At 50.2% G+C, this 17,340-nt stretch overlaps 1 protein-coding gene and 1 pseudogene across 5 annotated transcripts in view; both read left to right on the top strand.

The window, feature by feature from the left end:
• TRIM14 (tripartite motif containing 14) overlaps nucleotides 1–13,480 on the top strand; it is a 28,474-nt gene extending 14,994 nt beyond the window's left edge. For all 5 annotated transcript variants that reach the window (XM_042911868.1, XM_042911867.1, XM_042911870.1 and 2 more), the window contains exons 4-6: nucleotides 4,773–4,935; nucleotides 9,039–9,131; nucleotides 12,563–13,480. In XM_042911868.1, coding sequence (XP_042767802.1) covers nucleotides 4,773–4,935; nucleotides 9,039–9,131; nucleotides 12,563–13,098 — 792 coding nt within the window. In that variant the 3' untranslated portion in view covers nucleotides 13,099–13,480. The remainder of the gene's footprint in view (nucleotides 1–4,772; nucleotides 4,936–9,038; nucleotides 9,132–12,562) is intronic.
• On the top strand, nucleotides 4,942–7,899 carry LOC122204413 (annotated as a pseudogene).
• Nucleotides 13,481–17,340: the final 3,860 nt, after the last annotated feature.

Raw genomic sequence — 17,340 nt, 5'->3', positions numbered from 1 at the left:
GAGATCGTGACCTGGCCGAAGTCGGACGCCCAACCGACTGCGCCACCCAGGCGCCCCTATTCATTTTTGAGACAGAGAGAGACAGAGCATGAATGGGGGAAGGTCAGAGAGAGAGGGAGACACAGAATCTGAAACAGGCTCCAGGCTCTCAGCTGTCAGCACAGAGCCCGACGCGGGGCTCGAACTCACGGACTGCGAGATCATGACCTGAACCGAAGTCAGACGCCCAACCGACTGAGCCACCCAGGCGCCCCATTCTTTTATCATAGATACAGTTTCAGGGCTTTGCCATCTTTTTTCTTTATTCTCTGGTGCCAGAACTACTGATATTCGTCATTTGTCATTTCCCCCTTCTATTTGCTTGTTCACGTATTCATCAAATACATACTGAGCAACCTGTTCGCACCAGGCCCCTGCTTGACATTAAGAGCTCATGGGTCAGGAGACATACTCAGAAACATTTATTTACAATGCAGCCCAAGTAAGCTATCAAAAGTATGTCCAAGAAATGTCCAATTCTGTATGGGGGGTCAGGGAAGACTTCTAAGGGAAGGTGACAGTGGAGCTCAGTGTGGGAGCATGAGGAGAGGCCACTGGGGATATACAGAGGGACAGAGCAGAGAGGACATCCCAGACAGGAAGGAATCATGTGCATGTGAGAGCCTGGCAGGCTGGGCAGCAGCGGGGGTTCAGCCAGGCAGGGATACGAGGGAGGAGGGGGTGTTGGGAGATGCAGCTGGACCAGGAAGCCAGGGCTAGTTAGCCAAGGGCCATATGTGCCTGGTCATGGGGTTTAGACTGTCCTGTAAAGATACGTGAGGAGTGTTGTGAACTGGGGAAGGACCTGGTCGGTTTAATGCTTTTGGAAGGTCACTTTGGTGACAGAGTGGAGGATGGACTGAGGTGGCCTGGGCCAGTGGAGGGGTGTCAAGATGGGAAGAGGCAGGCAGGTTTGAGAGATGCAACAGGATTGGTGATTGGAAGTGGTGGTGGAAGGGCGGGGAGATGCAAGATGATGCCCAGCCTCTGGCTTGAAAGATAGGACGCTCAGTTGGTTGAGCGTCTGACTTCGCCCCAGGTCATGATCTCATGGTTCGTGAGTTCAAGCCCCACATCAGGCTTGCTGCTGGCAGCGCAGAGACTGCTTTGGATCCTCTGTCTCTCTCTCTCTCTCTCTCTCTCTCTCTGCCCCTCACTCTTGTGCTCTCTCAAAAACAAGTAAAATATTGAAGGGAGGGAGAGAAGGAAGGAAGGAAGGAAGGAAGGAAGGAAGGAAGGGAGGGAGGAAAGAAAGGAGGAAGGAGGGAAGGGAGGGAGGAAAGAAGGGAGGGAGGAATGAAGGGAGGGAGAGAGGAAAGAAGGAAGGGAGGAAGGGAGGAAGGGAGGGAGGGAGGAAAGAAGGGAGGGAGGGAGGAAGGAAGGGAGGAAGGGAGGGAGGGAGGAAGGAAGGAAGGGAGGGAGGAAAGAAGGGGGGAAGGGAGGGAGGGAGGAAGGAAGGGAGGGAGGAAAGAAGGGGGGAAGGGAGGGAGGGAGGAAGGAAGGGAGGGAGGAAAGAAGGGAGGAAGGAAGGAAGGGAGGGAGGAAAGAAGGGGGGAAGGGAGGGAGGGAGGAAGGAAGGGAGGGAGGAAAGAAGGGGGGAAGGGAGGGAGGGAGGAAGGAAGGGAGGGAGGGAGGAAAGAAGAGAAGAAGGAAGGAAGGGAGGGAGGAAGGGAGGGAGGAAAGAAGGGAGGGAGGGAGGAAGGAAGGGAGGGAGGAAAGAAGGGAGGAAGGAAGGAAGGGAGGGAGGAAAGAAGGGGGGAAGGGAGGGAGGAAGGAAGGAAGGGAGGGAGGAAAGAAGGAAGAGAGGGAGGAAGGAAGGAAGGGAGGGAGGAAAGAAGGGAGGGAGGAAGGAAGGGAGGAAGGAAGGGAGGGAGGGAGGAAAGAAGAGAAGAAGGAAGGAAGGGAGGGAGGAAGGAAGGAAGGGAGGGAGGAAAGAAGGGAGGAAGGAAGGGAGGGAGGAAGGGAGGGAGGGAGGAAAGAAGGGAGGGAGGGAGGAAAGAAGGGAGGAAGGAAGGAAGGGAGGGAGGAAAGAAGGGAGGAAGGGAGGGAGGAATACAGGGATGGAGGGAGGGAGGAAAGAAGGGAGGAAGGAAGGAAGAGAGGGAGGAAAGAAGGGAGGAAGGAAGGGAGGAAGGGAGGGAGGAAAGAAGGGAGGAAGGGAGGGAGGGAGGAAAGAAGGGAGGGAGGGAGGAAAGAAGGGAGGGAGGAAAGAAGGGAGGAAGGGAGGGAGGAATACAGGGAGGGAGGAAGGAAGGAAGGGAGGGAGGAAAGAAGGGAGGAAGGAAGGGAGGAAGGGAGGGAGGAAGGAAGGGAGGGAGGAAAGAAGGGAGGAAGGAAGGAAGGGAGGGAGGGAGGAAGGGAGGGAGGGAGGAAAGAAGGGAGGAAGGGAGGGAGGAATAAAGGGAGGGAGGGAGGGAGGGAGGAAAGAAGGGAGGAAAGAAGGAAGGGAGAGAGGAAAGAAGGGAGGAAGGAAGGGAGGAAGGGAGGGAGGAATAAAGGGAGGGAGGGAGGGAGGGAGGGAGGGAGGAAGGGAGGGAGGAAAGAAGGGAGGAAGGAAGGAAGGGAGGGAGGAAAGAAGGGAGGAAGGAAGGGAGGAAGGAAGGGAGGAAGGAAGGGAGGAAGGAAGGAAGGGAGGGAGGAAGGAAGGGAGGGAGGGAGGAAAGAAGGGAGGGAGGAAGGGAGGGAGGGAGGGAGGGAGGAAAGAAGGGAAGGAGGAAGGAAGGGAGGGAGGAAGGAAGGAAGGGAGGGAGGAAAGAAGGGAGGAAGGAAAGGAGAGAGGAAGGGAGGGAGGGAGGAAAGAAGGGAGGGAGGAAGGGAGGGAGGGAGGAAAGAAGGGAGGGAGGGAGGGAGGGAGGGAGAAAAGGGAGGAAGGAAGGGAGGGAGGAAAGAAGGGAGGAAGGGAGGGAGGAATGAAGGGAGGGAGAGAGGAAAGAAGGGAGGAAGGGAGGAAGGAAGGGAGGGAGGAATGAAGGAAGGGAGGGAGGGAGGAAAGAAGGGAGGAAGGAAGGGAGGGAGGAAGGAAGGGAGGGAGGGAGGAAAGAAGGGAGGAAGGAAGGGAGGGAGGAAGGAAGGGAGGGAGGGAGGAAAGAAGGGAGGAAGGAAGGGAGGGAGGGAGGAAAGAAGGGAGGAAGGGAGGGAGGGAGGGAGGAAGGGAGGGAGGGAGGAAGGAAGATGGATGGGTGGCTAGAGAGCTGTTGCCTGAGTTGGCAAAGCTGAGAAGCAGGTGTGCTCGATTCCATTCCTTATTCTATCATAAATATTTACTGAGAACCTACTATGCGTCACACCTTGTGCTAGATGCTGGAGCTGGGGGTACCAGGTGGTGGCATTTGTCCTTCACCCTCTCTCCCCCATCCCATTCCACCCATCTGCCCTCTGAGCCACCCTCCTGTTGCAGAGTGGCACCCTGGCCCCCATGTTAGTGCTCTGACTCCCTGGCCAGCTCTGTTCCTGGGAGTGACCTTAGGCCTGGTTCCCCACACTTACCTTCTTCCCCACCAAATGCGGATAGAGTCCAGACTGGCACCCCCTAGGCTGCACAGGGCCTAGGACCAGCCTCCTGACCTGAGGTTCTCCTGAGGTCCACCATCCTGCCTGGTGGTTTTGCCGTTAGCCTAACAGCAGAGGGCCAGGCCGTGCTCCCTCCTGAGGCGTCCATCTGCCCATCTTGCCCTGCGCAGCACCGCCCACTAACCAGGGCCTGCTCACTCAAGGCACTCCTTGCCCGGGACAGCCCTTGAAAGAGCGCAAAGTGGGCTCCTACCTGCCAACAAGAGAGTCCACTGTAGCCGTTTCAAGCAGGAAAGGAGTTTATGAAAGAACGAGTATTTGGCAGGTCACAGGATCTCCAGGAGGGCCTGAAAGTCAGGATGAAGACCAGGCGACAGGAGGAAAGTCCAGGCCACAGCACGGGGGTGCTCCAGCGTAGACCCCGCTGCGTCTCTGCTGGGCCACTGACCCAGGCACTGCCCCTGAAACCTCCAGCCCTGCTGTCCCTGACGGCTACATGCTGCTGCCACTGCCTCATGGTCACTTCCACATCCAGGCCTTAGATCGGTCACAGGCCTGCACCTAGGTGCAAAGAAGGCTGGGAGAGGGAGTTTTCTAACTTCTACTTAGGAAAGCAACACTTAACACGGGAAGGCTATTTAAAGGGTGAAGTCCAGGCAGAAAACAGGTCAGGCCCCCCCAGTGGTGGGCCCTCCCCCTCAGCTGGCATTCCGGCTGAACTTTCAGGGTCCTTGGCTTCCTTCTTGGAACATGGTTTCTTGCTCCCTCCTTTGGACATGCCCAAAGGGCTCTTTCCCCAGAGAAACTGGCCCCTCATCCCTTTTGTTCCCTTGTACCTCCAGCAGACCCGTCGCAGTGTCTGTAAAGCTTCAGGGTCCCTTGCAAGGCGGTGAGCAACTTAAGGGCAGGTGCAATCAGCCAGCCTTCCTCCTTCCTCTGCCCCGAACGCCTAGCACAGAGTAGAGCTCAGTGAACATGGAGGGGAGGAAGAAATCAACAGTGTAGGCCCGAAAACTGGACCTCCGCATGTCTGCCGCCCTGGGGCCTGCTGTGTGGTCTCTTCAGAGCTCTGTTCCCGGGGGCCCAGCCTGGGCCAGTCCCAGTTGCCGGGGCAGGGTGGGGCCTGTACTTGCTGGCCTGGGTTTGTTCCGGGGTGCAGCGGCGGAGGCTGGGACAGCACCCGCAGTTCCCAGAGCCACCCTGACCCCCGCCCATCCTGGCAGGAGTACGTGGCCACTGAGCAGCAGATGCAGCAGCAGATGAGCCTGGGAGAGCTGTGCTACCCCGTGCCCCTGTCCTTCGAGCCCGCCAAGAGCTTCTTCAAGGGCCTCGTGGAGGCCATGCAGAGCATGTTGCAGACACCACTGGACGTTCGCCTCAAGGAAAGTAAGTCGCTGCGTGGCCAGCCTTGTGTCCTTAACTCCCCTAGTGCCCTTTCACCCAGAGACAACGGCAAAGACCCAAATCATGATCTCAGTCATACCTTTTCCACACAGAGGCCCTTGGCTGGGCAGTCAAGGACTCCTGGGCCTAGGCCCCACCCACCCTTCAGACTTCACCTCCTTCCCTTTCTGAGACCCTGTCCTGCCTCTCGCAAGTATACCGCTGTGCTTCTGCCCCTGAGTCGCTCCCGGGATTCTGTCACACTTTATATTTGCCTGCTTTGGGCTCCCAGCTGGAGTAGCCAACTCTCCCTCCTCCCCTTGCTCTGTCTAGCCAAGTCCCACCATCCCTGCGGTGAGCCCAGGACACTCACCTGGGAGTCCTTTCCACACCAGCCTGGGCTGGCTCTGCTGGCCATCTCCCCCTCTGCCTTTCCCCCGTCCAGGCCCTGGCCGATCTCCTGCCTGGGGCTGTGCGTGAGCTGGATCCATGAACCTCTCCCTGCCCCTCGTAAATGCCGCAAAGGCAAGAACCGCTACAAGTCCTGCTCTGAGGTCCCTGAAGGGCCTGGTATAAAGCAGGTGCTCAGAAATACCTTTTTCCCATTCATTTACCTCTGTTCTTATGATTCACTCAGAGCATTTACTAAGCCCCTTTTCTCTGTTAGGCATGGCAGGGTACAAAACAAAGGTCTTACCTTTATGGTGTTCATTGTTCTGGGAGAAAGTCACGTAGAACAGTATGTCAGCGGTAAGTGCTCTGAAGAAAAATACAGCAGGGTGAGGAGAATACAGGGTGACTAGGAGGAGGAGCTATTTCTTATGGCGAAGTGGAGAAGGCATCTCTGGGAAGGGGATATGCGAGCTGGCCGAAGGAAGTCCCCAGCAAGCTCTGTAGGTCTGAAGGGCTGAAGTTCAGTGTAGTGGTTACATGCGTGGACTCTGGAGCCAGGCTGCCTGGGTTCCTATCCCAGGTCCACCACTTCCTAAGCCTCCTTTCTTGGGCAAGGCACCTAAGTTTTCTGTGCCTCTGTTTCCACATCAACGGAGAGAATAATAAAGTCCCCTCTCATAGGGTTGTGTAAGAATTAACATCTCATACATAAACTGCTTAGAACCGTGCTCAGGCATAATAAGCAGTATGTAAGCATTAGCTATTATTGTTGCTGTAGTCGGTCCATCTGAGGGAAAGTTCTTTTGGGGCAGAGGGAGACACAAGTGCAAGTGTCCTGAGGCACAATAAAGAGTAGTTTGGCACGTTGAAGGAACAGCAAAGGGGTCAACAGGAGTGAATGTGGGCGCGAGGAGGGAAGAAGAGAGAGAGAGACCGAGAGAGAGAAACCAAGGAGACTCCAAGGACTTTGGTCTGAGCAATTGGGAGAAGAAAGTTGCCCTTTTCTGAGATGGGAAGGAGGAGCATTTAGAATTGCAGGCAACGGCCCTTTTGGTTCTCTGAGCAACACCATGGTGGTTTGCAAGAACAAACACCTGATGTAGGATGACAGAAGGGGAGCCAAGAAGAAAGTGGTTGATGCATTTTCTCAGGATGATTGGTGTGATGTGAAAGCACCAGCTATGTTCAGTGTAAGAAATAGTGGCAAAACGCAGGTCACGAGAACTCAAGGAACCAAACTCGCATCTGGTGGCCTCGCGGGTTGTATGTTTGAATTGAGCTTTGTTGCAGAATGATGAAACTACATTTAGAAAATCGAGGCCAACTACTGAGGACATTCAGGGCAGAAACTGCATGATGAAGTGGAGGAAGTCAGATGCCACCTGGTCAGATGGGGCCTGGCAGGGCAGTGGCAGGAGATGAGGAGAGGAAAGGGCGAGAGGAAGTGCTACAAGCACCCATTCAGCCCCCTCCGGGAAACGGACAGAGGGGAGGCCAAGCCCTGGCTACAGTGCCGGCCAACCTCATGGGTGAGTAACAGAGACACAGGAGGTAGCAGCACCCAGAGGAAGGAGAGAGTGATTCTGGTGGAAAACCAGGAAGCCCTCTTGAAGGAGGTGGCACATCAGCTGGGCCTTGATGAACCACTAAGGCTTCCAGAGTGGGAGAAAACAGGGAAAGCCATTTCAAACTGAGTCGAGAGAAGGCTGCAGCCTGTTTGGGACACTGTGAAGTGTGTAGCAAGGCTGAGCGGTAGTCTTTTGTTTTTTGATTTTCCAAGCTGGTTTGTTAAAGCAGATTTTAAATCTATAGATGATGTTCTCTTTGCTCATAACTCCCACTGGAATTTTGAAAACATTTTAAGATGAAATCAATTAAAAAGAAAACCACATGTCCGAATCGTAGCAGTCAATATATCTAAATGTGTAAAAAGAATAATAAATAGCCAAATATGAAAAACAGAAAAAAAAAAAAAAAAGAATCTTAGCAGTCAGTTTTGGGAACCTTTGGGCTTGTCAGTTTTCAGCAAGTGGGCACTGGTATGTCCCCAACCACCACAAGATGTTACTCAAATGGACCCCAAATGCAGTTCACCCACATTTACATTCTCAGTGGCCCATTCCCAAAGAACCAGTGGTGCCTGCTGAGTCCATGATAATTGCTAACGCTTGCTCCGTGCCAGGCATTGTTCTGAGCATTTTACAGATAAATCCAGCAACTCCTCACCACTATCGTGTCAGGGTCGGGGCAGGGACGGGGAGTGGGGGATGCCTTTATTATTTCCATTTTACAGATGAGGGAGCTGAGGCTCAGAGAGGTTAACTGATTACCCTTACCTTGCACAGCTGGTAGGCGGTAGAGGCAGAATTCAAACAGACTCTGACCCCAGGGTCTGTGTTCTGATTTCCCGCCCCCCACCTTGCTTCCTCCAGGCCATCACCCCTCACCGACCTCCAAATGCGATCATCACTCTCATGATCACAAGTAATACTGAGAGGTGCTCACTCCCAGGAAGGACACAAGGAGACAGGGGTCTTGCAGCACCACTGCCCTTCCGGTGCCCCGCCCCCCCTCCCCCCCTCTGTATTTTCCACAGACACTGTAGGATTCACAGGGCCGAACAGAATCCAGCATCTTGGGGCTCAGTCGGTTAAGTGTCCGCCTCTTATTCTCAGCTCAGGTCTTGATCTTAGGGTCGTGAGTCCAAGCCCCATGTTGGGCTCTGCACCGGGCATGAAGTCTACTTTAAAAAAAAAAAAAAAAAAAAAAAAGAACCCAGCATCTTCCCCCCAGTCTGCTGCTGCTTGACTCCAGTCTATTCCCAGTAAACAGTTAAGCCTGGCACTTCTGCCATTGCAGATTTCCTTAACCCAGCCCCCTCTTCCATCCCTATTGTCCCACTTCAGGCCCAAGCCTCCTAGCAGGGCCTCTGCCTCCATGCTCACCCTGCCCCATTTATCCCCCACCAGAGAGATCTCTGGAAATTCTGCTTCTGTCTACCCGTAGACGCCTTCCGTGGCTCCCCGCTGTTTACATGCCACTCCTAGCACTTGCCTTTAATTAATGTCTGTGCTCCTGCTGTACCCTCTTGTTGGGAAAGCCTCCTATCCTTTTTTCTGGATGTCCAAATCTTCCCGATCCTTTAAGGGCCAGCTAAGGTGCTTCCTCCTCCACGATGTCTCCCTTGATTCACCTCTCTTCCCTCTGTGCCTTGGCTGGTAGCTCAAGTGAGCCCACCTCATTTACCTGACGGAACTGTTGAAGACAGGGACCATGGCTTGGGTTCCCCCCTGAGCCCCCTCCCACTCAAATGAGACACCAACATGACCTTTCTGATGACTTCATTTCTTGTTTTCCATCTTATCCTGGAATTTGCATTTCCGCCATGCGGTCGCCCCATTCTCAACTATTTGAACACACAGTTGATTCTCGTGATCATCCTTGATCCTGTGGTCTCTTCCCCAGGTTGAGGGCTCATTCACCCTGGCCCGAATTCACTTCCCACCCTCAGAAGTACACTTCTCCTTAGATCCAAGTATTATCCTAGAGTATTCCTGTTGCAAATTCCTGAATTTGCATTAACTGCTTACATTTGTATGTGGTTCTTGGGAGAGATTATGCGACTCTCCAGTTTTGTAATATTTTTAGTATGTTTTGTAGTTTGCTCTTGCTTAGATGAGCACCAGGCACTCATTTCTCACAATCTGTTACAGACATGAACTGCCAGCTCTCAGGCTCCTCCAGCACCAAGCTAGTTTCCTTGTTGAAGACAAGCCCCTCACCAGAGCGATCACTCTTCCTAAAATGTAAGCCCCAGGAGTGGGAGCGAAGAGAGGGTGGAGAGGGCTGGGTGCGTGGGAGGGGAGACGGGGGGTCATAGAAATAGAGGCCCCCCCTTTTTCCTAACAGACCCAACTTGGGTTTTTTTAACCTTTATTATTAGTTTTTAAATACAGAAATAATACATATTCATTGTAGAAAAATTAGAAAACAAAAACAATTTTTTAAGACCATCACTTTCTCATAGATAACTACTAGTATTATTTGCCCTGTTAGCTTTTTTTGGTTTATTTATATATACATACAAGGATATATTTAATATATTGTTTTTTACAAACATGGTATCAACTATACCTACTGTTTTGTAACCTGTTTTCATTTATGGATATGTTGTGAAAATCTCTGTTCCCTTAAAAAAATTATACAGGTAATGCATGCTTCTTACAGAAAATTAGAAATTGCAGATACACAAAAAGAAAACCGTTGCTTCCCCAAAGATAAATGCTATTAATATTTTGGCATACATTTTTTCAGACATTTTAAAAGCACACGTGTACAGATTTTTTTAACTGGGATCATATGATACTCTTTTGTAAATTTTTTATTTAACAGTGTAGCTTGAAAAATTTTGTTTCAATAGATTTAAATATCATCTTTATTTTTAAAGGATGCATAGTATTCCATTGAATGAATATGCTGTATTTAACCAATTCATAATGCTGTGCATTTAGGCTGCTTTATATTTTCATTTCTATGAACAATGCTATAATAAACACTCTTATACATGCTAGCTGCACTAATGAATAATTGAATGGATATACCTTAGCTCATTTTTGGATTATTCTATAGGAGTAATTTCTCAAAAGGGGAATTACTGGGCATGTACTTTTTAAAGTAAACTTTGAAATATACATAAAGAGGGGCGCCTGGGTGGCTCAGTCGGTTAAGCGGCCGACTTCAGCTCAGGTCATGATCTCACGGTCCGTGAGTTCGAGCCCCGCGTCGGGCTTTGTGCTGACTGCTCAGAGCCTGGAGCCTGTTTCAGATTCTGTGTCTCCCTCTCTCTCTGACCCTCCCCCATTCATTCTCTGTCTCTCTCTCTGTCTCAAAAATAAATAAAACGTTTAAAAAAATTAAAAAAAAAATATACATAAAGAAAAGCACAAAAGTCAAAGGGGTGCTGCTCAATTATTTTTAAAAAGTAAACACTCTATAACCTCCTTCAGACCAAGAAATGGAAATTTCCAGCTCCCCAGAAGCCTTCCTCATGTGGCCTTTTTTTTTAAGTTTATTTTGAGAGAGAGAAAGAGAGCATGTGAGCTCACACACCTGTGCGCAAGAGTGGGGGAGGGGCAGAGAGAGAGGCAGAGAGAATCCCAAGCAGGTTCTTCCCTCCGGCTCCCCGCTGTCAGTGCACAGACTGACGGGGGGGGGGGGGGGGGGGGGGGGGGGGGCTCAATCTCAAGAACCTAACCGAGAGACCATGACCTGAACCAAACTGACACTTACTGACTGAGCCACCCAGGCACCCTTTTTGTGGCCTTCTATTCACTACTCCCGAAGGGTTAACTACTCTCCTGATTTCTGACACTGTAGGTTAGTTTTGCCTGTCTTTGACCTTTATATAACTAGATCATTCAAACTGTACTTTTTTGTGTCTTCTGTCACTCAACATAATATTTGGGAGATTTATCCATATTATTGTGCAGAGTAGTAGTTTGTTCATTTTCACTGCTGTATATAGTATTCCATTGTATGAATATAGCACTGTTGAAGGACATTTTGGATTATTTCCGGTTTAGCCTGTAGTGAATGATGTTGCTATGAACATTCCCGTGCATGTCTTTTGATGCACGTATGTATGCATTTCTGTTGGGTATTTACCCAGGAGGGGGAGAAAAGGATGCCTACTATAACCACTTCTATGCAACATTATTCTAGATGTCCTAGACAGTGCCTTGAGGTAAGAAAAAGAAACGAAAGCTATAAGGATTGGAAAAGGAAGGAAAAAAGATCATTATTCACAGATGACATGATTACAGAAAATCTAAAATAATCAAAAGGTAAATTACAATTACTACTAAGTGTATTTAGAATAACTGTTGGATGTAATATCATTATACAAAAATCATATATCTATATATTGGCAGTAAACAATTAGAAAATGAATGTTTTTCTTTTTTTTAAGGTTATTTATTTATTTTGAGAGACAGAGAGAGTAGAGAGCATGAACAGGGGAGGGGCAGAGAAGGAGGGAGAGAGAGAATCCCAAGCAGTGTTGGCTCGATCTCATGAACCTGAGCCATCAGATGCTTAACTGACTGAGCCACCCAGGCGCCCCTAGAAACTGAATTAAAAATTTTTTTAATGTTTTTATTTATTTTTGAGACAGAGACAGAGCATGAGCAGGGGAGGGGCAGAGAGAGAGCGAGACAATCTGAAGCAGGCTCCAGGCTCTGAGCTGTCAGCACAGAGCCCGACGCAAGGCTCGAACTCACGGACTGTGAGATCATGACCTGAGCTGAAGTTGGACGCTTAACTGACTGAGCCACCCAGGCGCCCCTAGAAACTGAATTTTTAAAAATATTATTTTCAGTAACACTTTTTAAAAACCAGGAATAAATCTAACAAAAGACTTGCAAAACCTCACTACAGGAAACTCCAGAACTTTACTAAGAAAACAATTTGGCAGTATCTAGTAAAGCTGAACATCCATGTATCCTACCACGTAGACTTTGTTTTTTTCACTTCATGTCTGCATATGTGGTATAATGCACTGAGAATGATTATTGGGGATTTAAGTTAGCACCACATTTCTGGAACACAATTTGGCAGTATTTACCAAAGTCCTTAAAAGCAAAATTATCCATGTTGACCCAGCAATTCCTCTTTTAGGAATGTATCCTAAAGAAATAATCAGATACATAAAGATGTAATTAATATTTTCAGAAGCTTTTTTTAAAGCCTAAATATGGAAAAGGGGGAGGGATAGGTTAAATTATAATACATCCAATACATCAAAATCTTAGGGTTGCCATTAAAGTGCTCTGATGAAAGAATATTATTTGACAGGGTAAAATGTCCTTAAGTATGTCAATAAATTATAAAAAGCAGGTTACCCAAGAGCATGTATGGCATGATAATGTTAAGAAAAACTATAAAATGGCAAGATAAAAACTGGAAGGATATACACCCGTGTTACAAGGGATAGGATTTTAAAATTTTTAGACATCAGCAACAAATTCCATGGATGGTACAAAATTCAGTGACATTTCCACTCCTTCACTTGTGGCCCAGCCACCTCCCCAGAGGCAGGCAGGGTTACAAGGGTGGTTTTTCATTTATCTTTTGGTGATTCCCAATCTGGGCTGCGGGTGCGAGCCTGGTCGGTTGCCGGGTCGGGGCACCGCGCTGCCCCTCCCACTACGTGTCGCCCCGGTGTCCCCGCCCCCTGCAGACGCGCGCACGCCAACTCTGGAGCCGGACACCATGCATGCACGCCTGCGCCTGTCCGCCGACCGCCTGACGGTGCGCTGTGGACTGTTGGGCCGCCTGGGACCCGCGCCCGAGCTGCGCTTTGACAAGCTGTGGCAGGTGCTGGGTCGCGACTGCTTCGCCGCCGGACGCCACTACTGGGAAGTGGACGTGCAGGAGGCGGGCGTCGGCTGGTGGGTGGGCGCGGCCTACGCCTCCCTGCGGCGCTGCGGGGCCTCGGCCGCCGCCCGCCTCGGCTGCAATCGCCAGTCCTGGTGTCTCAAGCGCTACGACCTCGAGTACTGGGCCTTCCACGACGGCCAGCGCAGCCGCCTGCGGCCCCGCGACGACCCCGACCGTCTCGGTGTCTTCCTGGATTACGAGGCCGGCGTCCTCGCCTTCTACGACGTGTCTGGCGGCATGAGCCACCTGCACACCTTCCGCGCCACTTTCCAGGAGCCGCTCTACCCGGCCCTGCGGCTCTGGGAAGGGGCCATCAGCATCTCCAGGCTGCCCTAGGGGCTGAGACTGGAGTGACTGCCCTAGGCCTTCCGCCGCTCTGGTGTCACCCGACCTCGATGTGGCTGGTCTGCCTGCTCCCTAAGCACTCCTATCATCTCCCCCGCCAGTCATGCACAGGTGCTTTGAAGGTCTCCTCTCCTAAGTTGGTTTCAAACATGCCCCAAACACAGATCCTCTGTCGGGACTGTCTCATCGGACCTTCCCACCACCAGGGCACTTACACTACACTGCTTTTAGTCCGGGTGCCACCCACATGTGAGCCCTAAGCATCCTGACCGTGTCAGAATACATTATCTTCGGCCTCGGACCTCTCCCTCATACAGCAGTCAGCAATACCCGGCACTTAGTAGGCGCACAATAAATATGAGAGAGCCATCCAGCTCTTTCTCCCTTAATGTCCCTTTGATCTGCCTCCTCCTCTCCACTCTGCTTCAGCTTATCCATGTCACTTACCTTCAGAGCAGCTGCAGGAGCATCTTAACACCTCATGGCCTGAACCCTCTCCCGTCCTCATCCTCCACTGTAAGGCCAGAGGCATGTGCCTAAAACTTCGCTTAACCTTAGAACTACCAGGAGGTTCCTAAGGACTACAGGGAGAAAAGCAGGCACTTTCCCTTAGCATTCAAGGCGTTTCTAGTCTGCCCGGAACTTCTTTATGCCTCATCTGGCTTCTACGGCTCTTTTCAGAGACCCTCCAATTAGAGCTGTCTACACCTTTGCCCTCTGCTACTGGCCCCATACACTCATTTATGCAGAAAAGCCCTTTCATCTTCCTTTGCCTGTTTCAGCCTTCCCCTGGCTTAACTGCCCCAGGAAGTCTCTCCCCAAGCCACAGGAATCTCTCTTACTATTAGAACCACAAGTCTGGGACCTTGCTTTCCAACTAGATTGGAAGTTTCCCAAGGGCAGCTGTGTCCTACACTCTCCCCACCCTGAAAAGTTCAGAATGTTCCGTTTCTCCCAGGCAGTGAATGACCAGCAGCCAGCTATCATTGACTCAGCAGTTGAGCTGAGAAGTCCACATGAACCACCCAGCCTGACCTCACTGTACATGTGGGGAGACTAAGGTCCTGAAAGAACGTTGCTTAAAGTCACCCTTGGTGATTAAGGGCTGGGCCATGCCCCGCTCCAGCCCCCAGGCAAGTGTCTTACTTTGGTCCCTGTCCCAGCTCTTGATCTGAGAGATTTTACTGCTTATTCATTCCTCAGGGGATGTTGGGAAGAAAACCAGCAGGTGACTGCTGCTTAGCAACCATAGGCAGTTTTCCCAACTGTCTTGGAACCAAAAGAAGAGGAGCTGAAAGTAAGGTTTGGACAGTCCAGACATCCCCATGCTCCTCAGGCCCCTCAGTTCCAGGTGTTGCCAAGGAAACCCAGAGAACCCCACTTTCCAAAAGAGAAGTGACAGAAATAGAGAAGGCCAAACCAGCAGGACCTCGCAGGCCAGCTTCTCTAACAGGAAGGGAAAAGCATCTTTCTTGGGTCTGTGCCTCAGCTCTGAAGACTTAGTATCATTGTCCAATTCCCTAGATGGTTTTGAAACCATCCTGTGTTAAAGTGTCTTCTTAGGTGCTTGGCAAGAGGGCAGTGGCAGAGTGAAGAAAATGCAAAGGTGAAACCTACTTACGGTTTCAGGGCATTAATTAGCTTGAACCACATAAAACTGACAATTTCTAACAGTTTCTGACCTAAAAATGCCACTTTCATATAGGGCAATGAAATATAAGTAGGATACAAGGCAGAAGGAACCTTAAGAGTGCCTTCAGTTCTAACTAAATCACTTAAGACGCTAGCTGGATAAACAGCAGAATGTCTAAGCACATTGCTCCAGGAATCCTGAAAAAAGAATTCTACTGGGGATGAGCCAGATCTGAATTCTGACAGGGCATTCCTGACAGAAGGAGATGGATATACTGTGTCTCTCCCTGCAAAGACATTCCCAGACCCATGGCGGCCAGGGCCAAGCACTAACAGCACCTGCTGTTTTGTCAGGCACGGTTCTGACGCTTTACAACTATTAACTCATTTGATCCTTACATCATCCCTAGGAGGTGGAAAGTTACCCCAATTCTACACATGGCAAAACTGAGATTCAGAGTAAGTAACTTGCCCAAGGTCACACAGCCAGTGGTGGAGTTGGGGGTCTATGCTCAGGTCCATCAGGCCATACTGTCTGGGTGAACACAGCTAGTCTCTGGCCAATGCCTGCTCGCTCCCGCCTGTTTTGCCTGTGATACTTGGCTTTGGCCTAGTTACTCTGTGGGACGTGAGCCTAGCTTTGGATTATTTTCCTTGGGCTGAGATGAGGTCCTGCACCCAGAGAGGAACTTGAGAGTTTGGAATTCATGTATCAGAGACAGAGCTGGATTATAAAGGACAAAAACTGGCTCTTATCAAACGCCTACTCTGTATCAAGACTTGCACTAGCCAGAAAACTGCAGTTTCGGTACACAATCTAGTGACCTTAGGCTAGTAGTTTTACCTCTCAGAGGATCATTTGTAAAATGGGAGTAATGACCCTGCCTAGTGCTGGGAGGCTCAAAAGAGCCAACGGTTTTGAACTTGCTTTAAAAACCATACGGCACTGGACCATGTCAGGACCCATTAGCATCCCCAGTGGAATTCCTGTCGTGCCTGGCATAGTGTGGGGGCAACAGAAGCTCCCAGCAACCATCCGGCAGTAGCAGGAACCTCCCTGACTATTCCTCATACAGGACTAAAGCTTCCTTGGGGTCTATGACTATAAAGTCACTTACCTAAATCTCTTTCAGATATGAACTTGCAGAAATTTAAAAAAAAAAATTTTTTTTTTTAATGTTTTTACTTTTGAGAAAGAGACAGAGGCATGAGCAGGGGAGGGGCAGAGAGAGAGCGAGACACAGAATCCGAAGCAGGCTCTAGGCTCTGAGCTGTCAGCACAGAGTCCGACACGAGGCTCGGACTCACAGACCATGAGATCATGACCTGAGCTGAAGTCGGATGCTTAACTAAGTCACCCAGGCGCCCCATCAGAAATTTCTTAATACAGCAAACTGCCTGCAGATATTTTTAAATGACCTTAATTTTCTATTATGTGATTTGTTTTAATAAAGATGAATACTGTACCTTGTAACCATGCTCTTCATTGGGAGTTCATGCTGCCTCAAGTACACAGCACCTAGGCCTGGACAGGGCCTCACTCACCTCACGTCCCCTCCACAACTTTTTTGTGGGAGTCAGCTCCGCTGGTCCCAGGTTCAATAGTGCCAGAGATGGGGAGTTCACCACTGCTGAAGATAACTTACGAAATTCTTCCCTATGTACAAACAAGTCCTACTTCCCAGCTATTCTATCCAAGAAAATACCATGTCGCTTTTGGCATCTTTCATCTTTCATCTTTACATTGACGCCACCTGTGGTCACTAATATTTAGAGATTTCGGGGACCCTTCCTTGCCTACTGCATCTCGTTTCTGCAATTCCACTCTGTCAGGGAGCAGTGACTGTGATGTCAGCCTAGCAGAGGGTACACGGCGTGGTCCCTCCACCCTCTACTTGGCACGCCGAGTCTACCCACCCATGTCACACACAGGTGATTATCTTCTCTACGTGCCCCAACAGGAAGTGTGTTCCAGACAACCACCCCCCCCCACCCCCCCCCCCGCAACTCTCTCCAACGCACGATCCAGTCCTCCACACAAAAGGCAGAGTTAAGACTCATGACCTCAGTGGCTCTTCCAGGTCTGAGCCTTACTGATTCCTGCTCTGAGGGAAATCCAGCTGGTGTTTACAGAGCTTCCTGGGCCACCCTTTTAACACTCCGAATGTCTGCCAGGAACTAGAGGCAACTGACTGGGTCCCTGTTGGAAACTAGGTGCTCCACATTCTCAGCTAGAGACCAAGTCAGGCCCATCCCTCCCTCCCTCCCAGATCCACATCCTGTTTCCAGGCCCCGGAATATCCCTCTACTACCATCCAATGTCTCTTCTTGCTAGGAAAGTCTCAGATATTTGCCTAAATGTCACCTTCTCTGCTGTTGTAGAGGAAAAGGTTATGGAATCGGAAACATTGATGATCTTCTCAAGGCTGCTTAATAGGGAGAAATGAAGTAAACACCGGCCAGAAATTGATAACTATCACACTTCAATTCTTAGCACATCAATTTGATGCATTCTCTTTTACACATGAGTACAACCCAGGATTCCCTCCCCACCCCACCCACACTTACAAACATCAGTGCCTTTCCAGAAACTGATTTGGG

The sequence above is a fragment of the Panthera leo genome, chromosome D4 (genome assembly GCF_018350215.1).
Source record: "Panthera leo isolate Ple1 chromosome D4, P.leo_Ple1_pat1.1, whole genome shotgun sequence".
NCBI classification, from domain to species: Eukaryota; Metazoa; Chordata; class Mammalia; order Carnivora; family Felidae; genus Panthera; species Panthera leo.
This window is presented reverse-complemented; position numbering and strand designations above follow the sequence as displayed.